This window comes from Macrobrachium nipponense, chromosome 3 (assembly GCF_015104395.2).
Source record: "Macrobrachium nipponense isolate FS-2020 chromosome 3, ASM1510439v2, whole genome shotgun sequence".
NCBI lineage: Eukaryota > Metazoa > Arthropoda > Malacostraca > Decapoda > Palaemonidae > Macrobrachium > Macrobrachium nipponense.
Genome location: NC_087202.1, coordinates 13,942,898 through 13,970,554, shown reverse-complemented (window position 1 = coordinate 13,970,554; position 27,657 = coordinate 13,942,898). Strand labels below are relative to the sequence as shown.

At 43.3% G+C, this 27,657-nt stretch overlaps 1 protein-coding gene across 8 annotated transcripts in view; it reads left to right on the top strand.

Annotated features, from left to right (window-relative positions):
• Window positions 1–27,657, top strand: part of LOC135221632 (cytoskeleton-associated protein 5-like) — a 173,012-nt gene that overhangs the window by 31,914 nt on the left and 113,441 nt on the right. For 7 of the 8 annotated variants that reach the window (XM_064259301.1, XM_064259304.1, XM_064259300.1 and 4 more), the window contains exons 2-10: window positions 13,959–14,033; window positions 14,186–14,379; window positions 14,565–14,771; window positions 15,068–15,239; window positions 15,366–15,492; window positions 15,795–15,892; window positions 25,262–25,378; window positions 25,511–25,705; window positions 25,866–26,046. In XM_064259301.1, the coding sequence (XP_064115371.1) occupies window positions 13,977–14,033; window positions 14,186–14,379; window positions 14,565–14,771; window positions 15,068–15,239; window positions 15,366–15,492; window positions 15,795–15,892; window positions 25,262–25,378; window positions 25,511–25,705; window positions 25,866–26,046 (1,348 nt within the window). In that variant the 5' untranslated portion in view covers window positions 13,959–13,976. The remainder of the gene's footprint in view (window positions 1–13,958; window positions 14,034–14,185; window positions 14,380–14,564; window positions 14,772–15,067; window positions 15,240–15,365; window positions 15,493–15,794; window positions 15,893–25,261; window positions 25,379–25,510; window positions 25,706–25,865; window positions 26,047–27,657) is intronic. The other variant, XM_064259306.1, reaches the window with a different exon arrangement.

Genomic DNA, 27,657 nt, shown 5'->3' with positions numbered 1-27,657 from the left:
AATATAGTGTATTTTAGGAAGAAGTAAGAGGAGGTAAAGGGAAATACAGAAAGAAGAGATCTTGCTCATTAGAAAAATGAATAAGAAATAGAGAGAAATTTATGAAAACGCAACGAGTATTAGGGTATTAATGCATTTCATCTTCTCTTGAACTTTTGAAGTTCCAGTTGCACGACATCCTTAGGGAGTTTTCCACAGTCCAACGGTGTGAGGACCAAAGGATTCTGGAACTGACAAGTTCTCCAGTGAGGCACATTTACTGCATATTCGTGCTGCTGTTCAACAGATACGGTTGCTTTCAGCAGGAAAAGAGAATTGTGGATCAATTCTGAATGTGAAAGCTCTCTGTTGAAATACAACTTATGAAAAAAATGACAAATGAGACCATCAGTCGATGGTCCAAAGTCATAACTGCTAATATTAGGAAACAGAAACCTCCACCACAAACCACTGTCTAAAAGAGATAAATCTCTGGCAGATGCAGACCTCCATACTAGAGAACAGTATTCTAGTAAAGGAATGACAAATGACCTAAAACAGGTTACATTGATTTTATCACTTATAAATATATGAGGCCTTCATTCAGTACCTAACTTTTGTGCTACATTTGCTGACACTTTCATGAGACGTTTCTCAAAAGTAAGATGTGAGCCAAAGTTACACTTAGAAAAATAAAAACTTCAGACTCATTCAGCAGAGACCCTTTGACTTGGAAGGGAGGATGGGGTGGAAAATCTGTATGAGATTTACTACTCAGGAGTTTTTGTTTTCCTGGAAGTTCAGCCCCCATTCACCATCAACTACACCATTCACGAATCTGGTTCGTGTTCCGAATGAGGCTAAGGGCAGCTTCATTTCATGTAAGTGGAGACTTGACTACACCCACAAATATAATATCATCAGCATACAGAATGATCTTGTTTTCCAGGCCAACAACCATATCACTTTTATATACTGAAAGTAACAGTGTGCCAAGGGACATACCATACTAAAATAGCCATCAGCATTGTCTTCATCTTGGCATATGGATCTGATATAGCATCTGAAATATTAAGTACATGCTTCAATAATGGAATCCTAATTAGCTTTAGATTTCAGCCAGACGATTTTTCCAATGGTGGAATTAGGAATGTGTAGTACACTATACTGATTGATAGAAACAGTGGATCCCCTGTATTGTTGGGATGCGTACCAGACCCTTGCAAATAGCGAACCTGTGTTTCTTTGGACACTCGGGAGGAAACAGCTCCCGTTGATTGTTATGCATAAGGTTTGGGAGCATTGGGTGCTTGGACGAGTGCTTGGGATTTTGCGGAATCTAGGGCACCATGAACTAGCAAAGTAGAGTTCACTCTCTGGTCTGGTTGAGAGACAGGTCGAGAAAGTGCCGAAACACACAGGTGGTTTGACACTTCATGCCAGCATTGCTTTGTGTGCCTCCAACCAGTTTTGTTTACATGAAACCTTTACCTGTCAGACATCATTACTTAGCGTTACGTCTCTGACGTCACGGACAGAAATTCCAAAACTCGCGGCTAACGCGACAGGTAGGTCAGGTGATCTACCTTACCCGCCGCTGGGAGGCGGGTGTAAGAACCATCATACCTTTCTTGCCAGATTTTTTCTGTCGTCGGTGTCGACCACACCTGTTGTCGGTACCTCTTGACAGTTGGATTCTTTTCTCGTTTTCGCCCTGGATTGTTTCTACGGACTTTTCCTTTTGGTGAAGTACCCGATCTTTTTGGCCTGGCATTCGCGATTTGTGGACAGTTATTGACTTTTCTTTGGATTTTTCTTTGGATTTTTTCTTGGATTCATGATGTCTGATGTTGATACTAAGAAAACTGCTATGTTTAGAGTTTGTTGTATGACTGAGTGTAAGGTGAGGCTACCGAAAGCTGCGGTAGACCCTCACACGGTATGTTTGAAGTGTAGAGGAATGAATGCACCTTTTAATAACCCTTGTAATGAATGTGAAAAGCTGAATGAGGATGAATGGAAGTCTTTGTCTTCCTACTTGAGGAAGCTTGAAAAGGATAAAGTTAGGAAAGCTTCTTCCAGGGAGCAGTAGTAGATCTCGTATTAGCGAGTTGGATGTAGATAATCCTATTTTAGAAGTAGCTCCTTTGTCAGTTTCAGCTCCTGCTCCCTGCACCGAAGCCGAAGATGCGCCTTCGGAAGTGGCCTCAATGAAAGCCACCATTCGCAGTATGGAGAGGAAAATCAATCAAGCAACTAGAAGGTAAGAGTGATTCCAATAGTGATTTGTGCAGTGAACCCAGTGGCAGTGGAGGGTGCGTCTGATCGGTCTCCTAATGCTTCCAGGCCTAGACCTCTTCCAGACTCCCAGTCCCAGTGGAGGAGGAAAAAAGGGAAAAGTCGAAAGCCGCAGGAAGGTTAGGGAGCATCCCCTGACGGTCAGGCGTCCCCTCGGTAGCTCCTGTTGATCGTTCCCAGGCTACCTTGGATCGCTCCCAAGAGAGAAATTTTGCGCCAGTGCTTCTCGTCGTCGCCCTTCGCCTTCTCCTAAAAGAGGATGGAGCTCTTCGGAAGCCTCGCGCCCTTCGAAGAGAGCCTGGAACGCTCCCTGCGCCCGCCCTTCCAGCCTGAAGTTTTTTCGGAGGAGCCTGAGGTGGAAGCGAAGAAGCGTAAGAGATCTCAGGAGTATCGTTCCCGAACGGAGATCGAGCCTCGTCTCCTGTTCACGAGTTTGTGAATTCTCCTGCAAGGGTGTTGGCTAACCTTCAGGCGCAGATTTCGGCTCTGGCTGCTCTCTTTGCGTGTCTTCTCGTCGTAGGAAGGACGTCTCGCTTCCTGTAAAGAAGTCCAGGCTCCCTCTCCTGACTCTCGCTATTCGACGGAAGCGGCGCGCTCACCTGTGCGTTCAGATTCTCGCAGGAGGCTTTCTGCTTATCGGACAAGATCACATCTGCGTCGAAGCGACATTCGCCTGACAGACAAGTTTCTCCTTCGGACAAGGAGCAAACTGCGCGTGGAGATCCTCACCCTACAGACGCTCTTCTCGAGGACCCAGGGAATCGCTCCCCTTGACAGGCGCCAAGAGCCTAGTAGGCACTACTCACCTCGTAGCCGCTCCTCGTCTCGCCTCCATCTCCGGTTTGACAAGCGCCTCCTCTTGGACAAGCGCCCTTCGCTGGACAGGCGTCAAGAGCTTGTTAGGCGCGTTTCGCCTGGCAGGCGCTCTTCTCCCGACTTTTACTCGCCTCGAGTCAGGCGCCGAGAGCCTAGCAGGCGCTTCTCCCCTGGTAGGCGCTCACCTAGTAGGCGCTCGTCGCCAGAGATTCTCTCGCCTCGGTTGCAGGCGCCCAATAAGCCATGGTAGGCGCTTTTCGTATGGCAGGCGCCGTTCGCCTTGGTAGCCGCTCTCCTTTGGATAGGCGCCCAAGAGCCTGATAGAAGTCTTCTTCAAAACAGGCGCTCTGCACCTGACTGCCGCCTGACTCCTATTAGGCTTCAAGAATCTGGGAGACGCACTCCTCCAGACAAGAAGGATGTTGCAAGTAGACACTTGCCGGAAGCTTTGTCTCCAAGACGTATACGTCTAACTTCCTCTAGAGACTCCTTTAAGAATAGTCGCGCCTCTAAGGATCAGGAGGGCTCTTCAGCTCAGGAGGAACAGGACCCCTCAGAAGAAGAAGGACCAAAAGACGCCTCAGTTTCCTCCTATAAGAAACTACAGAGTTACTCCTGCAAGAGTTTGGAGATATCCTTTCTCCTGTGGCTCCCCCTTCTCCTCTTTCGTTATTCTCCACTTCGAAGACGTCGAAGGTTTCGTCTTGTGTAAGGATGAAACCTGACTGTTTCCATGAAGAAGGCGCTGAGAGGTTTTGGGGAATGGCTCCTTTCTAAGGAAGAGAAAGGGAAGACGGTTTTTTCTTTCCCTCCGTCTAAACTGACGGCACATTGGGATTCTGGTACGAATCGGGAGAACTTTTAGGCCTCGCTCTCCCTTCGTCTGCGGACTCGGACTTCTCTTCATTAGTGGATTCTGCTCGTCGGTCCGCCCTCTTGTCCGCCAAGACTACGTGGGGAATGAACGAACTTGACCACTTACTGAAGGGAATATTCAGAGTCCTGGAAGTTTTCAACTTCCTTGATTGGTCTTTAGGTGTTCTGGCTAATAAGACCAAGACCCCAGATGCTCTGTCTCCTGAAGATCTTAACTGTGTACTCACTTGCATGGATAAAGCAGTGAGAGACGGATCGAGTGAAGTCTCCTCACTGTTTTTGGAGCTTGGATGCTTAAGAAACGGTCGGTCTACTGTTCGTTTCTCACGAAGGCAGTGTCTCATGCGCAAAGGGCCTCGCTCTTGTATGCTCAACTCTCTCCGCTTCTTTGTTTCCCAAGAAAATTATCCAAGATGTCTCGAGTGCCCTTTCAGCTAAGGCTACTCAGGACATGTTAGCCCAGGCGGCCAGGAAAACCTCGCTCTGTCTTCCAACCCAAGACCAAGAAAGAGACTCCTCTGAGACAGGAGCCCTTTCGAGGAGGACCCGCTGTCAGAGGTTCTGCAACCAGAGGGACTAGACCTTTTAAGAGAGGTAAAACCTTCTCTAAGTCAGTCAGAGGGAAGAAATAGCGGTCAAGGACTCCAGACATCAGTGGGTGCCAGACTACTGAAATTTGCCGACGTCTGGGCCCACAAAGGGGCAGACAATTGGTCCCTATCGATTGTCAGCAAAGGATACCTCATTCCCTTCTCGTCAAGACCACCATTGACGACAACTCCGAGGGAGTTGGTAGCCAAGTACAAAGGACCCCATCATGAATCAAGCCCTTTCTCTAGCAGTAGATCTCATGCTAGAGAGAGGCTATAGAACAGTGAAAGATCCCCGCTCTGCGGGCTTTTACAACAGACTTTTCCTAGTTCCGAAGAACTCAGGAGGATGGAGACCGGTGTTGGATGTAAGCGCCCTGAACGTCTTTGTGGAAAAGAGGAAGTTCGCCATGGAGACAACTTCCTCAGTGTTAGCGGCTCTTCGTCCAGGGGACTGGGGGATGGTGGGGTCTCTAGACCTTCAGGACGCTTACTTTCATGTGCCGATCCATCCTTCTTCACGGAAGTATCTACGATTCATGATGGGAGGAAACATCTTCCAATTCAAGGCCTTGTGCTTCGGCCTATCAACTGCACCCCAAGTTTTCACTGGGTTAATGAAAAACGTGGCGCAGTGGCTACATTTGGAGGGAGTGAGGGTGTCGCTTTATCTGACGGACTGGCTATAATCAGAGCAGAGTCTCAAGAAAGATGTCTGGAGGACCTTCAAAAAGACCCTTACATTGGCAAGTTCGCTGGGACTTCTGGTGAACTTCCAAGAAGTCTCAATTAATCCCCAGTCAAGAGAGGATCTATCTGGGGATTCGGATAGCTTCTCTGGCTTTTTCGGGTTTTGGCTTTTCCGTCGCCAGAGAGGATAGCTCGTTGCTACGAGAAAATAACGACCTTCCTAGAGAAAGATGCATGCCACAGCGAGGGAGTGGATTGAGTCTGCTGGGGACACTCTCCTCGCTGGAGCAATTCGTTTTCTCTAGGAAGGTTGCATCTCAGGCCTCTACAGTTCTTCCTATACCAGAACTGGAGGCGTCTCTCCCTAGATCTGGAGTTCTCCTTCAAGATCTCAAGGGAAATCAAGAGAGACCTTCAGTGGTGGAACAACCACTTCGATTTGTGGAAGGAATGTCTCTCTACATGCCGAACCCCAGCCATGTGTTGTTTTCCGACGCATCGGAGGCAGGTTGGGGAGCGACGCTCGGGACGAGAAGTGTCAGGCACCTGGAATGGGGGATCAGGTGTCCTGGCACATCAACAAGAAAGAGTTGATGGCAGTCTGGATGGCATTGAAAGCCTTCGAACCCCACGTCCGAAATGCAGTAGTGCAGGTCAATTCGGACAACACAAAACAGCCTTGGCGTACATCAAAAAAACAGGGGGGGACGCACTCCTTCTCCCTGTACGAAACAGCAAGGGATCTTCTGCTGTGGTCTCAAACAAGGAAGATCAGTCTTCTCACCAGATTCGTACAGGGAGAAAGGAACGTCAGGGCCGATCTCCTGAGCAGGAAGAATCAACTCCTGCCTTCCGAGTGGACCCTCCACTCAGAAGTATGCCAAGACCTGTGGAGAAGATGGGGCAGACCTCACATCGATCTCTTTGCAACAGCAAAGAACGCAAGAATCGAACTTTACTGCTCCCGATCTCAGACCCAGGAGCAGTATCAGTGGATGCGTTTCTCCTAGATTGGACAGGGCTAGACGTCTACGCCTTTCCCCCCTTCAAAGTACTAGGACAAACCCTCAAGAAATTTGCTATCTCGGAGAGGACAAGAATGACGCTAGTAGCTCCGTTCTGGCCCGCCCAAGATTGGTTCACAGAGGTACTGGAATGGTTGGTGGACTTTCCAATAGCACTTCCACAAAGACAAGATTTGCTCAAACAACCCCACTTCGACAGGTATCACAGAAACCTCCCCGCTCTCAATCTGACTGGCTTTCGACTGTCAAAAGTCTTGTCAGAGCGAAGGGGTTTTCGACAAAAGCTGCTAAGGCTATCGCCTCAGCTAGAAGACCTTCGACACTTAAAGTCTACCAGTCGAAGTGGGACGTCTTTCGCCGTTGGTGCAGGAACCAGAAGTTTTCCTCTTCCAGTACTCTGTGACTTTCAGATAGAAGATTTCCTAGTTTTCCTCAGAGAAAAATGCGGTTTGGTAGTATCTACTATCAAAGGATACCGAAGCATGCTGGCTGCGGTATTCAGACATAGGAATTTAGATCTTTCGAATAACAAAGATCTTCATGATCTCTTAAGATCTTTTGAATCTTCCAAGAAAACCTCGAGCGAAGTTCCAAGTTGGAATCTGGATGTGGTTCTTCGTTTCCTGAGGTCCGCTAGGTTTGAACCACCACATTTAGCCTCCTTCAAAGATCTCACGAGGAAAGCTCTCTCATGGCTTTTGCATCAGCTAAAAGGGTTAGTGAGATTCATGCCCTAGAAGGAAGGGTAGGGGTTTCAAAAAGGAGATTCCGTGGTTTGTTCCTTCCTTCCTTCGTTTTTTGGCAAAAAATGAGAACCCCTCAAATCCGTGGCCAAGGAACTTTGAGGTTCGTGGTTTATCTGCCATAGTAGGGGAAGAACCTGAAGAACTCTTTGCCCTGTTAGGAGTTTAAAATACTACCTTCAGAAGAAGAAAACCCTTAAGGGCATTGAGGATAGACTATGGTGCTCTGTAAAGGACCCCAGCAGACCATTGTCGAAAAAATGCGCTGTCTTTCTTCATTAGAAGTGTTGTGAAAGAAGCACATAAAGCTTGTAATGAGGAACATTTCAAGATCCTAAAAGTCAAGGCTCATGAAGTAAGAGCGATTGCCACTTCCTTGGCCTTTAAGAAGAATATGTCTCTTCAGAATCTGATGAAAACTACATTCTGGAGATGTAATTCAGTATTCGCCAACCACTACCTAAAAGACGTCAGTATTACGTATGACGAGTGCTTCGCGTTAGGCCCGTACGTATCGGCGGATTCGGTGCTGGGCAGGGAGCGGGAAAAAAAATATACCTTAGTAGTTTTCCCTTAGATTTTTTTTTTCCCTTGTTTTTTTTTTGGTAATTGAGTTCATATGGTTGTATGAAAAATGATGCAGGTAGGCATCTTTTTCGTTTCGTAATGCTAATAACGTTAGTTTGGTTAGGTGATCGGATTTGGTTTTGAAGCTCCCTGCGTTGGTAGTGGACAGGTTCTGTCATAGAAGAGTGCGAACCCCCATTGACATGATCCGACTTGGATTCTACTAAGTAAGCGGATATCAAGTCCCGTTAGTAGACCCAAAGAGTCTTTTTCAGCTGTAGGTCACGCCCTCGCTGTAGCTCTTATGGCTATGCAGACTAATAGACAGTATCTATGAAGTCTTCAGCCTAAACAGGTAAGAACCAAGGTTATTTTTATCCTACAACAGGTGGTTGTTTACCTTTTATTTGTTTTTTACTCTGTCTTGTACCCATCCACCAAGGGTGTCAATCAGCTAAGTATATGTCTGACAGGAAAAGTTTTCATGTACAAAAATGATATTGTTATTTTACAATAAAGTTTTGTACATACTTACCTGGCAGACATATACGATTGATGGCCCGCCAGCCTCCCCTCAGGAGACAGGTATAAGAGAGAAAAAATCTGGCAAGAAAGGTATGATGGTTCTTACACCCGCCTCCCAGCGGCGGGTAAGGTAGATCACCTGACCTACCTGTCGCGTTAGCCGCGAGTTTTGAATTCTGTCGTGACGTCAGAGACGTAAGCTAAGTATATGTCTGCCAGGTAAAGTATGTACAAAAACTTTATTGTAAAATAACAATATCATATTCCCAGCCTGGTGTCTTGGACCTGCGGGTCCAAGCACTTGGAGTCGTAGAGAGGAGGTCCCATGTTCAGTCTTCTTGTGAGGTTTTGGCCTTGAAGAAGACTGGAGCATGCTGTGAGCATGGCGCATGTTCATGACAGCCAATGCCCGAGCCCTCTACCCCGCTTAGCCCCCGACTATGTTAGTGTCATCGGGCCCTCTTGCCCAAGCTGAATTCTTGGATATACTCAAGTGACCTCGCCAAGGTGTAGGCGGTGCTCCTAGACCCGTGCCGCTGCCTGTGGCCTGCCTTTCCTGCTGGTCCTAGCAGGATAGGTAGGAATGTTTGATCTGCCTCATCTGTCCCCTCAACCTCCTGGGGTTTTACTTGGGAGGCATGATCAAGATTGGAGGGACTCCAATGAGGTTGCCGCTTCTCAGAGTCCGGCTTCGATGGCCTATGTCCCAGGCTCGGTTCTTGGATTGGCTCAGTCGTATGCCTGAGTAGTTGAGGAGGGATTCCAGGGTTCTGCTGAGATTCTCCCTCCTGCAGGGAGAGTAGGTCGAGAGGACCGCACCCTGGAAGGACTTGGGGTCCTCTTTCTCAGGATGTTGGCACCCCCAAAATACAGAGGATCTTTGCCGAGTTCATTGCGCTGATTTGTCAGCACAGTGATCTCGGGGAAGGGACCATGGCCTCTTTTATGGATTGTCCTTCGCACTTCAGATCCTTTTGGGGTCCCAACAGGGAACCCAAGGCTTTGATGGGGCTACAGTGGTCCCTGCTTGCCGAGGGGGTCCTCGACCAGGTGAATAATCTTGTCTCTGGGAGGAAAATTTGTTTCGGTTGAACTTCTCGGACAAGCTCCTTCCCCTTCCTTGGTCTCGACTGAAGTGGTTCTACATGCTCTCCGAGGGGTCCTTGTCGACTTTACAGGTTGACCTGGACCATCTAGGCCTAGGTCTCTTGTTGCGACTATCTAGGCCTAGGTCTCTTGTTGCAGCACCTTGCCTTGGAAGGGGTCTCCCAGCCACCTCCTTCCTCTACCAAGACAGGCACCCAGATGCATCCCTTTCAACCCTCTTTCCAGTTGGGAAAAAGGAGCGGTGTTTCCCTCCAGCTGCTGCCATTGGTGGGGAGTTGCCTGTCGAGCCATTGGGCAACATGGCAGTGACATGGAGCTGAGATCTGGGTAGTGGATGTTCTTCGAGAGGGATATCTACTTCCCTTTGTGTCTCGGCCACCTCTCACCAACAACCTGGTCTGTCTCCTCACCCAGTTCCCACTTCGCCAAAGAATGTCAAGCTCAAGGAGGAACTGCAAGCCATGCTGAAGAAGGGCTCTGTAAAAGTCATATTGGATCAGTCCCCAGGCTTTTGCAGCCACAGCTTTCTTGTAGAAAAAACATTGGGTGAGTTGGAGAGTGATTATAGACCTCTCTCCCTTGAACAGATTCATTCGCAAGACTTTTTATGATGGAGATGGTATGCTCAGTGCTCGTCTTGATCAGAGAACAACTTCATGCTCATGGTGGACTTGAAGGGTGCGTATATCCAAGATACCCATCCATCCGTCCTCCTGCAAGTACCTGTGCTTTTTCCTCAGAAGCGATGTTCCAGTCTCCCCAGGTGTTCATGTGAGTGTTCATGTCAGCTTGGGCCCATTTGCACGGTACATCTTTTGCAGGCATGGATCCAAGTATTGCAACAGTACTCGTGGACAAGTACAAGTACTGAAAAAAAACAGCATTTATACAAGTACATGTACAAAAGATTTGCCTGAGACTTAAGTCCAAGTCTAAGTACTACAATGGGCTTAAGTACAAGTATGTTTGAGATGTTAAAGTAATAATTAAAAAAAAAATTTACAATGATTATTAATATACTGGAATTTCCTGTGCATAAGAAAAAATGTGATACTATTTAGAATAATTGAAACAAAATTGTTTTTCTGAAAAAACTAAAAATTATACTCGTAAACAAAATTATATTTCTCTCTCTTTGATTACTCAGTTGTCTGTTATCTACCTATTTGTAGGATATCATTGCATTTTACAGATATCACAGGCTCAAATTCTTATCCTTAAGACAACATCTGAGTGAAATACTTTTGCTGCAATACTGAAAATCCTTTCCACTGGGGCAGAAGAAGCAGGGACTGATAGTTACTTTTGTGCCATCTTGGCAAAAGTTGGAAATGTTTCTATATGGTGTGTCCAGTGTGCTAGCACATATCTCTTTTGAAATGCATGGCTGATGCTGGTGTCTTTGAAATTCAATATTAGTAGACTTGAATCTGCATTACTTCTGTTAGTTGTTGAACAGGGTTACTGATAAAACTAAACAGTTTTTTCGTTTTGGTTCAGTTGAACTTGGTCCTGGTGTATCTTCTGTATGGTCTGTGACAGGATCCATGCTTGGATGAGCTGTAGTATCTTTGGACATAGACTGAGCTGCAGTTATGACACAAGACGTACGATTCACCTTTTCTCTTCAGAACACAATCTAATTTTAATCTTGGATCAAGAATAGTTACCATTTGATATATCAAGTAACATTTTACAACTTCATCACTTAGGATAAATATTTTTTTTTGGCTCTTTATTTTTTAGAAAGCCAAATTATTTTGCTGCACAAAATAATTTCAAATACTAATGTTGTACCATAATTCCAACAGAATAAAATTGTTACCCATGAAAGTAAGCACAAAACACGGGGGAACCACCTTCAGGACAACATATTTTAAATTTGTAATGAACTGTGCAGTAGAGATCCTTTATTACATATCTACATCCTGATTTAAAGATAAAGAGACAACTGTTCAGCAATTTCTTCAAGAAAAATAGGATATTTTAGGGAACAACAGAAGCTAGTTTTTAAAATATCCATAGAAAGAAAACTTAATCACTGGTCAGCTCAGCAGAAGAGCCCAGACCTAAGGAACAAAGTGTCTTATTAAGTCATGAATTAGCAAACAAGTTGTGTTGGAACTTTGGAAGGGCCTGGGCCTGGTGACTGATCTATTTGCCATGGCGTGCAATGCGAAGTTGCTCCTGTATTCTTCACAGCCCTGGACCAGAGAGCTGTGGTGCAGAACACCTTCCAGCACCCATTGGACAATCTGAATGTCTATGCTTTCCCTCTATTCAGCCAGATTAGAATAGTCCTGAACAGACTACCAGTTCCAGGGCCTTTGTATGAAGTTGGTGGCTCCCGTGTTCACAGCTGGAGTGGTACGTAGATCTCCTGCTTGCTGATAAGATGTCTCTCAGTAACTATTACTACTGCAGGACCTCAGAAGAAAGTAAAATTGGGCAGTTTTGTGGTTATTGCTGTTGGAGGGGTCATGATCCACTCAAGATCTCTGTGAAGGAAGTGGCTGGCTGACTTGTCTTCCTACATCAGGAGAAGGCCCTCTCTCTAACAGCAGTCAAAAGGCACAGGGTGGCCCAGGCCCAGGTGTTTAAGCTGAGGGTCATTTTAAGAAGTTTCCTCCAAGAGAGGTCAAATCCCCAAAGTGGGAAGTTACGAAGGTCCTGGCTAGTTTGTCATCCCCCTTATGCCCCCTTACAGAAGGCATCCAACAGGGACCTAACCTTTAAGATTGTTTCTATGGCCATCACCTCAGCTAAAAGAATTTGAGAATTGCATAGCCTCTCCTGTGTCATCTCCCACCCAGAGGGGTGGTTCTCCCAGTCCTTAGACTTTGTCCCATGATAATGTGGCTGAGACACAGAAACACACTGTCCCAGACATGAAGTTCAAGAGGTTCTCAATCTCTGCCTTCGAGGATGACAAGTATGAAGTGTTTTTGTGTATAGTCAAGAGCCTTGAGACAGTATCTGAAGAAGACAGCCTCTCTTAGATCAGTATGCAGGTGGCTGTTTGTCACATAGGGAAGGAATAAGGAGGAGGTAGTATCAAAGAACCCTGTTTCCGTCTGGCTGCAAGAAATTTTAGTCAGAGCTTTCGACTCCATGTAGGGGGAAGTCACCCCTTGGAAGAGTCATGGCCTATGACAAGAATTGCCACTGTGTTGTAGAGGTCATGAAGGCTTTCTTGTGGAAGTGACAGTCTACGTTCATGTCCTTCTACATGAGGGATCTGGTTCATTCATCCCTGGACCAGTAGTGGCAACCAGCAGATGATACAGGGGCGTCGAGTCCCAGAATGTGGCTTTATCCTAGAGGTGCACAGGGTCACCACACTGAGTGCCATATGGTTGAGGAGAAATGGTGGGTTAATTATTAGTAGTAGCAACCTCAGACAGTGAGGGTACCTTTATGGGCAACTCTGCCACCACCAGGGCACGTTCACCTGTGTTAGCAGCGGAAAGATCCTTCCTCTTAAGGGTTAGGCTCCATTTATGAAGTCATAGGTTCAAGTTCCCTTAGAGTTTGGAAATATTAATTAATAAAGGAATTTACCCTCCTCTGCCACCTGTCGTTTAATGATCTTTCACATCATAGAGTTATGTAATGGGAGTTAAAAGGCAGACTCACAGTAGGTGAGGTAGGCCAACTCAAATTGCATCACTCATAGGCCTACCCCGTACGATTATTTATCTAGTTAGTCAGTGGCAGCTGAAGTGCACACACTCTCTCTCTCTCTCTCTCTCTCTTCATGGGTTGATTTTCATACCTTAGAGAACTCATCATGTGTCCCTTTGTTTTTGTAGTTTGTTCATTTTCAGTGCGAACTTAATGCAAAGTAGTACATGATAAAGTTGATATCCCCTAATGGAGTGCAATTTATATAATACCTACTGTAATTGTATTAAGTTTCAAACCATGATTACAGTAACCTAAGCTGTAGTAGCTTACGATGTGTTTTGGATGTGCAGTATAAAGATTCCTTAAATTTTTGTATGCTGTACAAAACATGTAAATAAGATTGTTGCATTTTATCTTCAAACATCTTTAAAAAAAAGCCGTGTGCGCACAGATTTGAAGGAAATGTTTATTCGATTTTTAATGAGGTACCAGTTGCAGTGCTTGTTCCATACAGTCAGCATGTGTGTGTATATATACATGCATACATGTGCTTGTATATGTACATATGCATTATGTTGATGTGTTTGGTTGCTTTTCTCTTTCTGGGTTATTGTATATAAAAAAGTTTTTTTTCTAAGTCTAGCCAATGTAAGCAGTTTTGTCATATTTCTTTTTTTTTTTATTTTTTTTTATTTTTTATTTTTTTTTTATTTATTTATTTTTTTTTTTTTGCATTGTCTACAGTATGCTGCACAGATTGGTTTTTAACTTCTGTATAGTACTCTTCAGTGTACTATTCTGTTTGTGTGTGTGTGTTTTTTTTTTTTTTTTTTTTTTTTTTTTTTTTTTTTTTTTTTTTTTTTTTTGTAAAATACAAAAATAGTCTGTTTATAAACTTATCAAGTGTATATGGTTATGCTGTACTTACAAGGTAGAGGAGTAAGGGTATGTGCAAAATAGCTGTAGTGTTTTCTTAGATTAGTTGTCAAGTACTATTCGATTTATGGGTGTGGGTATCAAGAAATTAGGTTAATGATTTTGATGTCTAACACAGAACTTATAATGTTGAATATGAATTTGAAATGTTTAAAGTTTATCATTCTTTGTTTTTTCAGTAGTTTTAGTTAAACAAAATGGAAGAAGACACTGAATACCTCAAGCTTCCTCTGGAGGAAAGATGTGTGCACAAGGTATGTATCTTGTACCGTTCTCCTTTGCACCCTGAACATATTAATATCCTATGCCTTATAGCTATACTTGATATTGATTATATGGCATCCTAGTGACAGCTGTCACAGGATTTGACTTTGTCTGTAGGGTAATTAAATTTTTTTTCTCACAGCTTTGGAAAGCCCGTTTAAATGGGTACGAGGAATGCACCAAACATTTTCCAAAGATTGTGGATGAGAAATCTCCAGAATTTGCAAAGTTTGCTCCATTGATGAAAAAGTTTGTTACTGATAGTAATGCTGTTGCACAAGAAAAGGCCTTGGATGCAGTTTTAGCTTTTGTGGAGAATGCCCATGTAGCCGGAAGGTTTGTGTTTGATTTTTGCCATCTCTGGCTCCTCTTGTTTTAAGTTTAGACACATTTAGTGGAATCATTAATTTTGCTGTATGCATTGCTTCATTTTGTTTATATTTTTTGGATGATATATAATAACTGACTGTAGCGAAACATTTTGAAGCAGTGAAGTTTTGAATAATGATTGCCCATTGCAGAACTGCTGGAGAGGTCACTGCAGGCATAGTGCAAAAATGTTTAGCAGCACCGAAGCGTGGAACGCAGGAGAAGGCTCTGGAGGTTGTGCTGATGTACTGTGAAATTGAGAAGTATGAAGTTGTGCAGGAAGAGCTGATGAAGGGTTTCACTCAGAAGAATCCAAAAGTAGTGGCAGCGTCAGTCAGAGCAGTAGCCACAGCTTTGAGGTTTGTACAGGTTTTTTAATGAGATTGTTAAGACCTCAGGTTTGTAGCTGTAAAAATACAAATTGTCTTAGAAAATTTGTCATTTTATAGGCAGTTGTAAATACACTATTGTTATGTACTAACTTTTAATCTGTTTATGTTTCTACTGCAGAAGTGTTTACAATTTTTAGAGCATCATACATGTATTTTCAGCAGGACTTTTAAGTTATGCTGTAATTGTTTTGTTGTAAAGAACAATGGAACTGACAGATGTAGCTTTATTTAATTATTACATGGACAATTTATTGTCATTGCAGGGAGTTTGGACCAAAAGTTATCAATCCAAAGCCTTTGATGAAGCAGATGCACACATTACTGGAAGATCGTGACAAGAATGTAAGAGAAGAGAGTAAGAAGTTAGTGATTGAGCTGTACAGATGGATCAGACAGGCTCTTAAACCACAGATGTCATCTCTCAAACCTATACAGGTGACACAATGCATTTTCATTTTATTTTTTTTATTTTATTTTATGGTATATATTTTTGGTAATGTTAACTATGATATCTGTGTGAAATGACTTGTTTATTTGATTGTTTCAAATGTGTTATTACAGATTCAAGAACTGGAGGCCGAGTTTGAGAAGATTGGCAATGAGAAAGTTGTCCAGACAAGATTTCTTCGGTCCCAGCAGGAACTTAAGGCCAAAATGGAAGCTCAGGGAGATGAGGAAGAGGAAGAAGGTGATGTTTTTTGTTGGCTAGATTACACTTTTAAGTGCTCACTTGTGGGAGTCAATATATCATTAGATGTAGACTTGAGTTACCTATGGTTAAAATAAGTTTTGAAGGGCTGTAAAGCAAAGGTCTGTAACTCTTCCCTATTTTTTTATGGGATGTTTAGTTAGTATTACTAGGTATGATGAAGAGAACAATTTATCCTGTCTTGTTTCCTCATGTACAGCAGAAATGTTTGTTTATTTTTATATGTACCTTGTTTAAATTTTTATGTATAAGGTGTCTAATATGTGTGAATAATTTTATAGGGGAAGAAGAAGAGGAAGAAGCTTCCGAAATCGATGTTTACGACCTCATGGTACCTGTGGACATATTGTCCCAGTTGCCAAAGGACTTCTATGAGAAGGTAACATTTTTACTTGGTAATTTCATATATAAGTTGGGTCATTGTACAGTCAAACTTTGGTTTTCGTAGGCCTCTCTTTTCTTAAGTTTCGGTTTTTGTAGACTTTTTTTTCCTATGACATCTTGTCTTGGTTACTGTATGTTTCCTCAGTTTTCGTACACTCAGAAACGCTCCATCCAGGGCCCAGTGCATGACTGGGCCCGCATCAAGCACCCAAACAAAGTACCCCATCTTTCTGACCCATTCTGCTTTTGTGTCTGTTGTTTTTGTACTTTTTTTATGAGAGTGCAACTGCTAAATAAGCCATCTTGGGGCCAAAGAAAGTTCCAATTGCTTGCAGAATTTAAGAAAGAACTCATAGCAAAGTGTGGTAGGAAGTTTCATGCTGATCTCAGAGAGCAAATGCCTACAAGCGCTGCTGTTAGTGAATTTAAGGCCAGCAGAGGCTAGTTTGAAAAATTCAGAAACCGAATGGGCATACATAATGTGCCTACTTCAGGGATTAAATACATGTTTGCAAAGTGGAATGATGTAGAAAATTTTGTAGAGAATTACCATCCCAACAAAGTTGTAATCCATGTCTCCAACATGTTTAATAACAATGCCATGTTTAACGTTAGGCAATTTTAAAGAAATGCCAGAAACAAATGTTTCTGGACAGTTCTGTTGTGTGACAGGGTTCCAGTAACTCTCAAGCTGGTCCTAGTGCCAGTAAAAAATGGGGCAGAGAAGTAACCTCAGATAGTGCTAGTAAAAAACAAAGAGAAGTAACCCTGAGAGGTCCTTGATACCTGAAGTCTTTCTGGAGGGAGATTCCCACTCCAAACAATACCTCTCCTACTCCCTCTCCCCTCCTCTCTGTCTTCCATACAAGTGTTTTTCAAAGTAATTTTTATTTATTTCTCATTGTTTTCTGTATGTAAAACTGTATATTCTGTATAAAATGTATTTTGTTCATATACGGAACAAACCTTTGGTCTTAACATTAGGATTTACTAGCGCCAAGCTGGAAACCGGTAGAATTAAAATTAAACTTGTGAGATCCAGGGACTATTGGCATCAATACCAGGTCACGGGGCATGTATACCCAGAATGCCCTTGGCGTCCTGTGACCCACCAGTTATTTTCCTACCGCCTTTAAGATAGGACGTGTTTACTGTCTATCTGATTTAAAGCCAGTTTTCAGTTTGCCCGTTTTTATCCATTTCATTTTCATTTTTCTTATTGCTTTTTCTTTCTCTGAGTGTGCTCAGTGTGAGTGTGATCGGTAAGAGTGTATGAGTGGTAAGATGGAAATTTTCGCCATCCGGATCTTCTGCCGTTTCAAAGAGGAGACAAAGGAAATGCCCCTGAGTCAGTGGCTTTCCGTGTTCTAGATTCCTAACTTCGGTGTCGACGGATCCTCATCCAACGTGTAGTAGGTGCAGGGAAAACGTATGTACAATTACTAATCCATGTTCTGTTTGTCAGGGGTTGGTCGGTGGAACAGTGGAAAAAGTTTTATGAGAAAGGTCAGTACAAAAGGAAGGAGGTGACGCTGACGCCATCTTTGGATGACCAAGCCTTGCCGGCTTCTTTTGTATCTGCAATAAACCAGACTGCTTCATATGTTTCGCTACCTGCTTTTGATTTGTCCCATATCCCTTCGGTTTCTCCTAGCAATTCGTTATCGGAAACTTCAGGAGGGGTTTTGGGTAATTTTGTGCATAATATGTACGCTCCTTTGTTCCCAGCAGGGAGGGGGGGAGCATCGTCATCTTTGTTCCAGGTGCCGGCTCCCGAAGCGCATAGGATGGAAGGTACGTGGGTGGCGCTAGGCCTACCAGGCGTACCAACCTTGGAGGGTTTGCTGTCGCAATATATGGCGTCACGATTCCAGCAGGGTCTGGCAGCGCTGAATGTTCCTCATCTCCCTGGCTTGCAATTTATGGGAAATACTGCTGCGGCTATGCCATCAAATTCTATGTTTACAGCGATGCAGAACGTTGGGGGTAGTTTTGTGGCAAACGTGCGGATGCCAGCAGAAGCCGCACAGTCTCTCCCTACAAGATTGGTGGCGTCACAACATATGTCACACACCGATGTGGCAGACACGATTACGTCACAGACTACTGCTTCTTGGTCTACTTCGCTGCATCCGGACCCAAATACGCTTTCTGACTTGGCAGTACACACTAATGAAGAAATTACAGGATATAGAGAAGAGAGTGGCTAAGAAAGAGAAAAAGTAAAGGTGTGATTCGTCTTCTTCCGTCTTCTTCCTCTAGCTCGGTGTCATCGCTAAGTTCGATGACGCCACGGCGTGCGCCAGTCAAGCGTGGGAGGATTCAGGATTTCGTGACTGATCCTCGGGCTAAGAGGAGAAGAGTGAATTCTTCTTCATCTTCAGACCAGGACTGCCGTATCCCAGTCAGCAAGAAAGTCGAGAAGTCAGTGGCTGGTAAGTGCAAAGCTAGCGGACGAAGCCGTTTGCAAGAGTCCGAACGAGTGAGAGAGGCGACGGGCGATGGACTAGCGGCCGACTCGGAGTTGCCAGTACAGATTACAAAGAGTGTAAGCAAGACTACGATACCGCTGGCAAAATCAATGTTGGGGGCGAAAAGTGCAGCAAAGAATAGAACACAGGTTCCAGTTTTGCCCGTAAGGCTGTTTAAAATACGGACAAAGGATGATAAGGCTCCTATTAAAAGAACGAAGAATAGAGAGTTGCAACCTCGTCTGATACGTTCGTGGAAGGCATTGTCCATGTGGATGAAAGATCGAGGCCGAATTCTCCGATGCTCGGAAACAATAGCAATCCTAATAGAGAGGAAGTTAGCTCAGTTTCAAGGGAGCCTTCATCTTGGAGGTCTAGACGAAATTCTCGCTCTAGATCCGTGAGCAGAGAAAGAGTGAGGTGTTCTCGTTCTCCTGCTGACTATTCGGGATCGAGCCGGCGGCGGTCATCAGAGATCAAAGAGGTCGCGCCGGTAGGTGGGGCAGACGGCCACAAAATTCCCGACGTTGCTCAGAGGATAGGAGTGAGATAACATCCCCTGTGGCGGAGCACAGTATGTTAGAGCCTGAAGAAGGAGAAAACCAAGAGTTTCTGGCCTCGTATGCGGAGGTGATTGACTTGATTCGTCAATTCAATAACCTTTCGGAGAAAACAGAAACACCTGCCAGTATGCTTGCTCCGGGGATTGACATGGTATTTGGATTGAAAAAGGATACCAAGGTGTCGTATGAATTGCCTTGTTCAAGTCATGCGGACTCTGTTTTACAACGCGTAAAGGCACGGATTGCAGGAAGAGATAATTCCTTAAGATCTAATAATCATTAAAATTTATTCCTCCTACAATCGACACCGACGGTCCCTTTGCTGTCTAGGCAAGTAAACCCTAATGTGGTAAGGTTAAGGCCTGGATTAACCTTATATCAGGTTAAAATGGAGTGCCCTTCGATGACTTACCAAGAGGCTGCTACGTTAGAAACAACAGCTTCTTCTGTCTTTCAGACTGCTTCTTAGTTAGGTCTTTGGTCAACAGCAGTGGCGAAGATTGCATCTTCAGAAGTGACAAGAAAGGTAGTGGATGAATCATTGTTCATTAGATTACTACAATCAGGTTCCAAAGCGATTGCGTACTTGACAAATTTAAGTGCCAATGTTTGGGCAAATATCCTGTAATGAGGATAGATGCAGCGTTTGGCTAGACTAAGCTGCAGGTGATTTGGATTCTCCTGTTAGCGATGAGGAATGGGGATATCTTGGGAGTCGCAATTGCTGTTGCCAGAGGTCATACTGGAAGAGGCTTTAGATGAAGAAGGATGGACACTAGCGATAGATCTAGGATAAAATAGCAAGTGGCAGTTTAGAAAAACGTCGTTCCCTTAACAGTCCCCCCCCCATGGACTACCCTCTATGGAGGTAAGGCAGCGCAGGCTACCTCGGAAGAAGACAGTGATACATAACATCCCTAATAGAGCAACAAGACCCTCTTCCCCAAAGAGGTTAGTTCATCGGCCCTTTCACAATAGAAACAGCAGAGGAAGGGGGATTAGGGGAAGAGGGAGAGGCTCAAGGAGATAGGATGGGCGCCTCTCATCACTCGGCCACACCAGTGGGGGATTGCCTGGCAAGTCACTGGAAGGTGTGGCAGGAACTAGGAGCAGAGCAGTGGGTGGTGGATGTTTTCAGGGTCGGGTATTTGATTCCGTTCGAGGTAACCCCACCCCTGACAGAACAGCCATTACCTCACCTCGCTTATGCTCAGGAATCTCAGAAGGCCATTATTCTGCAAGAGGAAGTGAAGACGATGGAAAAAGGGGCTGCGGAACAAGTATCCATTCCGTCAAAGGGCTTTTACAGCAGGATTTTCCTGGTGCCCAAAGCCACCGGGGAGTGGAGGACAGTAATAGACCTGTCAACATTGAATGTTTATAAGAAAAACCAGTTTCAAAATGGAAACTCTAAAAACGGTTCTACAAGCAGTCAGGATCAAGGACTTTATGCTGACAATCGATCTGAAGGACGCATACTTTCAGATACCACTCCATCAGTCTTCAAGAAAATTTCTCCGCTTCAGTCTTGCAGAGAAAGGTTTCGAGTTCAAAGTCCTGTGCTTCGGATTGACAATGTCTCCTCAAGTTTTTACAAGAGTGTTCACTCTCGTGTTGACATGGGCGCATGCTCAGGGGATCAGGCTAATAAGATATCTAGACGATTGGCTGGTGATAGCAAAGTCCAGAGAGAAATTACTCAGGGACAGGGTGACCCCTCCTGCACTTTTGTCACAGTCTAGGTATTGTGATAAATCAGGAGAAGTCGCAGTTGGATCCAAGTCAACGTTTGGAGTATCTGGGAATGGTTATAGACACAATAAAAGCCAAAGTATTCCTGACAGACCAGAGAATAGAGAAATGCAAACAAGTGGTGAATGCCTTTCTGGGAAAACAAACACAGCCAGCAAGTGGCAGGCAGTACTGGGAATCCTAACTTCCTTGGAGTAGCTAGTACCACAAGGGAGGCCACACCTTCGATCTCTACAATGGAGGATGAAGGAGTTTTGGTCACCAATAGTAGTTCACCCGTACGAGCAAATTCCCCTGACAGTGGGTGTCCCTCTTCAACAACCCTCCTCGGATCTCTTGCTGTTCTCAGATGCTTCACTAGAAGGTTGGGGAGCCCATATGGAGGAGTAGATGGTGTCAGCAAAATGGAGTTGCGAGGACAGAGAACTCCATATAAACGTGCTGGAGTTAAAAGCTGCATTTCTAGCTCTACAGGAATTCAGGGAGTGTGTGAAGGGACATTCAGTGGTATTGATGTCAGACACCACAGTAGTAGCTTATATAAACAAACAAGGCCTAGTTTCTCGGCAGTTACATGTGATGACAGTTCAACTTCATCAGTGGGCTGTAGAGAACCTAGTAGACATCAGGGCCAGATATATTCCGGGAAAAAGAAACATAGTGGCTGACAAGTTGAGCCGCAGGGATCAGATACTGGGAACGGAGTGGTCCTTGCAACAACAGGTAGTGGACAGGATGCTCATGTTGTGGGGAAAGGCCGATCATAGACCTATTCGCAACCAGGTACAACAAAAAGTTGGAAGTGTATTGTTCGGTAGTCCCAGACGTAGAGGCAGTAGCAGAAGATGCGCTACAACACCCTTGGGACTATCTGGATGTGTACGCATTTCCTCCATTTTGTCTAATCCGTCAGGTTCTGAACAGGGTAATGTGGTCTCAGAACCTCAAAATGACTGGTAGCTCCTTTATGGCCAAAGGCAGAATGGTCTCCGGACCTGCTGGAACTCCTAATAGACGTGCCGAGAGTGTTACCCCCACGGAGCAACCTACTTTGTCAGCCGCACATGGAGAGGTTCCACCAGTCGGTGAAGTCCCTATCGCTTCACGGGTGGAGACTGTCGAGTATCTCCTCCGAGCGAGAGGGTTTTCACAAAAAGCAACAACTCGGATGGCAGGAAATATCAGGAAGTCATCAGCGGCAGTATACCAAGGAAAGTGGTCGGCATACTGTGATTGGTGTCGTAGAGGGAACTTGTCTCCACTCGGTACCACTATTCAGCAGTTAGCAGACTTTCTGGTATATCTCAGGACAGAAAGGCATATGTCTGTATCTGCAGTGAAGGGGTACAGGGCTGCTCTAGCCTTAGTCTTACGAGTGAAAGGTGTGGACATTTCGTCTTCATGGGAGTTGGCCATGCTGATGAAGAGCTTTGAACAGTCATGTCCGCCAAAGGAACTGAAAGCCTCAGATTGGGATCTGACCATGGTACTGAGTAGTCTGACAAAACCCCACTACGAACTACTAAGGCAGTCCACAGATAGGAGCCTGACCCTGAAGACAGTCTTCTTATTGGCCCTAGCTTCAACCAAAAGGGTGGGGGAGTTACATGGTCTGTCATATATCATAAAGCACTCGAGAGGTTGGAAGTCAATGGTATTCGAGTTTGTTACAGAATTCGTGGCCAAGACTCAAAACCCAGCAATAGTGGACAGCAGATTCGACTCCTTTTCCATACCTTCCTTGGTAGACTTTGTAGACAATGACAAAGATGAGATGCTTCTGTGCCCCATCAGGGTAATAAGAGAGTACTTAAGAAGGACAAGGCACCTCAGGCCGGGGTGCTGGAGGTTGTTTGTAAGTACAGGACGGAACAAGAAGGAAGTGTCCAGGAATACAATATCGTTTTGGCTAAGGGAGACGATCAGGAATGCCTACATGACAGAAGATGAGGTCAAATAGCCATGAGAGGGCTAGAGCTCATGACATCAGAGGCTTGAGTGCTTCTTTGGCATTTAAGAAGATGTCTGTGGAGAGGATTCTGAAAGCTGGTGTTTGGAAACGCCAAACAACTTTCACTTCATTTTATTTAAAAGACGTTGCCCATAGATCCTTGGACACTTTTTCCTTGGGTCCAGTGGTGGCGGCCCAACAAGTGATATAGCTCATCCAGTACCCCTGGCGGGTCAGTTTGTGTCTAGTTTAAGATGAAGGTATGAAAGTAGAATGAATGGGATGACTGGTCTTTTTTCTTTACTTCTTTCTTTCTACTCCTTTACCTACGGGCAGTATGAAGGAGAGTACCATCATATGCTGGAACAGACTAGATGCAGGTGAGGTGGTCAGCCATACTGTAAAGTTATCTTAGGGTATAGTATACTTTTCAGTAGCAACACACTCTTCTCGGTAATAGGGAAGAGAGGGGTGAGGGTGGACCCAGATGCAAGGGACAAGAGTGGTTTATGAGAAGGGAAGGTTCTCTGTTCTCCCATAATGTGTAAACCATAGAATGGTATCAGCACCCAGTGAGGGAAACCAATAGATTCGCTTATATCTTTGGTTCTAGGTTCATTGTTCATTCTCTTGGAATTCCCCTAATATTCGGAAATGGATAAAGGTGGCAAACTCCCATTCAGTTATAGAGACTTACCTCCCTCCAATAAGTAAGTCTATCCTAATGTTAAGACCGAAGGTTTGTTTTGCATATGAACAAATGACAAATTTGTAACTAATTTGTATTTTTCATAACTAACAAACCTGAGGTCTTAACAGATAAAGGCCCACCTCGAACCACCCCTCTAGCAGTCTAAACTGGGTTAGAAATATAACTGGTGGGTCACAGGACGCCAAGGGCATTCTGGGTATACATGCCCTGTGACCTGGTATAGATGCCAATAGTCATTGGATCTCACAAGTTTAGTTTTAATATTACCGGTTTCCAGCTTGACGCTAGTAAATCCTAATTTTTTGGGGTGTCTGGAACGCATCAATTGTATTTACATTATTCCTAATGGGAATTGTTGTTTCGGTTTTCGTATGTTTTGGATTTCGTGGGAGGTTCCGGAACGGGTTATGTACGAAAACCAAGGTTCCACTGTTGTTCGATTCATTTTCCAAATCCATTTAAAGATACTATTGTGTTTAAGAATTTGTAGTAATTGCTTATCAATCATAGTTACATTCTTTATAATAACCAAGTTTGTATGGAAATATGGAAATAAGACCATCTACCAGATAGTCATAAAGGATTTACTTACTATAGTTCGACAGATCTAAACTGAGGGATTGTTTTCTTCTTTAGGTAAGAACCCTGTTGCCACATCTACCAGTATCCAGTTTTGAATACCTTACTTTATAACACATGAATCAATAAATTGGTAGTTTAAAGTTTTTTAGCATGTTTTGCTGTACTTAAGCATTCACATAACGGTGATTATAATTTTATTTGTAAATAAAATGAGAAATCGCATTTATAAATGTGACAGGTGTTTCGAAAGACACTGCCACTTTTCTTGTTATCTTTGACAGGCGATATGCAGGTGGGCCAAGCCTATTAAACCATGAAGTTTAAAGGAATTATCTCTTAAGCTACCCTTCGGATAAGCCCCACTGCCCGGTCTAGCTGAGAACTCTAGCCCCAAAAAGAATGACTTCTTGCTTTAGATTACCGAGAACAATAGTCAGTAGGGAAATTAATTCATTCCTACAGAGAGCACGCTGTGAAACGGGCAAATGCAGTGAAACATTCCGAAAACTTGCAAAGAGGCGATGATGCAAAAGATATCTGTTATTGAACTTAGTTCATCCGACGACAAAGATTACTCGTAATGTACGTTTTGTATAGAATCATATTATAATTCTTTTGTTAATTATTGTTCATAAATTATTTCTCTCCCAATGGTGAGTTTATGTGAAACAACCTTATAAAAGGTAAAAGTTGTTAAAATTATTAGATTTATGAGTTATAACACGGTCCAGACCGTGAGTGAAAAAGGAAATGAAATTTAAGTAAATCATAACTTGAATGAAAATGAGGGGAATCTAAAATGAAGAGCAATTAAATGCAAAATATTACAAACTTGTTTAGGAAATGGATAGTATGACAGATGGAAAATTCAAATAATAAAAAAGAATAAATAAGAGTAATCTGCTGGCAAGATTATAAGAAAATGTCAAAAGATACATACTGAATGGTAATTACTGATTTTTATTACTTTTAATAAAAACATCATCAAATAGAATATGTAGTATAGTATGCAAAATTTAAGGGTATGTCATAACAAATATAACAATAAACAGTCTCAAAAGTAATAACCAAATAGAAAGGGGATCGAATTTACGGATTAGGAATTATACGGTCGGTTTTATTAGTACTTAAGAAGGGGACGATTTAAAGGTTAAGAGAGAACTGGCAACAGGGTTTTTCTCAAGGAAGTAAACAATCTATCAGTTTAGATCTGTCGAACTATAGTGAGTAGGTTTCCAGACAAAAATTCTTTTCCTATCAAGACACTTTAGCATTTTAATTGATAAGACATTTTCCATGTTTGTGGTAATTTTTCTTTTTTATTTCTTTCAAGATTGAAGCCAAGAAATGGCAAGAGCGCAAGGAAGCTGTAGACCTTTTGTTACCACTTACACAGAATCCAAGGCTTGAAACTGGTGATTATCATGAACTTATGAAGGTTTTGAAAAAGGTAGGTGATCATCCAGTTGTTAATGTAACTTATATGAAGCTTTACCAGGCCTTTTCTGATAAGTCTTAAGTCATCAGATTTTTATTAAACCATTTTATGCTTTTTATTAACTACACTTTTCCATATTTACAGATCATTGGCAAGGACACCAATGTCATGATAGTGGCACAGGCAGGGTTGTGTGTCGCTGGTTTGGCTAAAGGGTTGAAAAAGAAGTTCACGCCCTTTGCCCTTTCATTAACCGAGACCGTTCTGGAGAAGTTCAAGGAAAAGAAAACAAATGTAGTCAGTGCTTTGAGAGAGGCAATAGATGCCATATATCAAACGGTGAGTTTCAGTTGTTATATGTCAATATCTGAAACTTTGCTTTTGTAATTTGGTTCTTGAGCTTCAAGTAATTTACAGGGTAAGGATTGAAAATATAACATCTTAGCCTAGTATTTCTGCTGTATTTTTGCAATGCTTATACAGCTTGTTTTTCTTGCAGACATCACTAGAGAGTATTCAGGAGACTGTGTGTGCTGCTCTAAACAACAAGAATCCACAGGTTAAGGCAGAAACTGCGGGCTTTTTAGGACGGGCATTTTGTTATTGCACACCTACCGTACTGACTAAGAAGCTTCTCAAGGCCTTCACCACTGACCTTTTGAAGACTTTGAATGAATCAGGTTGGTTCTTGGCAGTATTCTTTATTTAGGAGTAGAATCAGATTTAATTGAGATTTCAGCTCTATTGTACTTGGTGTTTGGATGTAGCATATCCTATTTTTTTAAAAATTAAGCTGAGAGTAAACTCAAGATGAAATTTTAAGTAATTGATACTTAATAACCTTCAGTAGAACTCATGATGAGGGCAAAGATTTTACTTATTAAAGACAGGTATGTTATTGAAAACCTAGCTGATTTTGTTGCCTTGAAATTTAAAGAAATTGGATATTGAATAATCCATTCATTTCAAAATATGAATAGAATCTGTCCTCACTGTTTTAAATGTGCCATGCAAGCCACAGAAATGTTACTCCTTATTGGCGCCAACTTCCTAACATGTATCCCTACTTGGTGCCAACTTACTAACGTGTCCCTGCATCATACAACACTTAAGACAAACTTATTTTTTATCATCACATGATACCCTTCATCATCATCATCATTAGTATTAAGTCAAAAGTTTTTCCTTTACTCTGTCAGATTGGAAGTGTCTCTCCACTCTTGTGACACTTACAAAGCTTCCCATCTAAATTCCCAACTTTTTTAAGGTGTCATCAGGTTTTTTTTTCTTGGTCTTTGTTATGCTACGTTCATATTTATTACTATTTGAATCATGGATTTTCATTAGTTTTATGAAATTTGGCTGAAAGTTGTATAATATACCACATTTGTTCATATACAAAACAAACCTTCGGTCTTAACATTAGGATAAATACTCGGCGCCAACCGGAAACCGGTAAAGTTTAAAATAATTATGTACACAAGGGACTATTGGCATCTGTGCTTGGTCACGAGACATGTGGAGCCACCCACATACCCCTCATTAACTCGTGACCCCGTTAGTTATTTTCTTACTGCCTTTAAGTGAGGACGTGCTTTGCTCCGTCCTTTTAAAGCCGGTTTAGTTTGCCCCCTGTTGTTTTGAATTTGTTTTTTGGAATTCCCGGGTATGTGAACATGAAGCCTTCTCATGCTGCGAGACTTCCTGGATATCACAAGAAGCAGATAAACGCCCTGTTATATCTTCGACGTTTTCGACGTCGAAGTACTCATCGTGTAGTAAGTCATAGGTGAAGAAACTCTTAAGGTACGGTTAATTCGTTATCTGTGCTCTGGAATATCGCATATTCATATGGATTGCCTGTAATCCAAAGCTTTAATGTATCTGGATGTGCTTTGGGAAGTAATTATGACTAATTTTGCTCCTTTCCCTGCGGGGAGAGTGTGCTGACTAATTTTGCTCCTTTCCCTGCGGGGAGAGGTGTGCATCGCCATCTTTTTTTCGTTCCAGATACGTGGGTAGAGAGGATGCAGGTATGTGGTCGGCGTTAGGCTTATCAGGAGAACCAACCCAAGAAGGACAGTTGGTTTGATTTATAACGTCGTGTTGCCACCCAGGATCCCATGTGATGGATGTCCCTTTTATCCTGAAATGCACTGAATGGCGGTCAGCTGCGTCGCCATCTGTAAAGAAGCAGATAGTGCAACAAGGCAGCCTTTAATGTCAGGTTGCTATGCCTACGAGAAATACATCAACAGCTTTGCACTTCTGGTAGGGTGCTGGCTTCACAT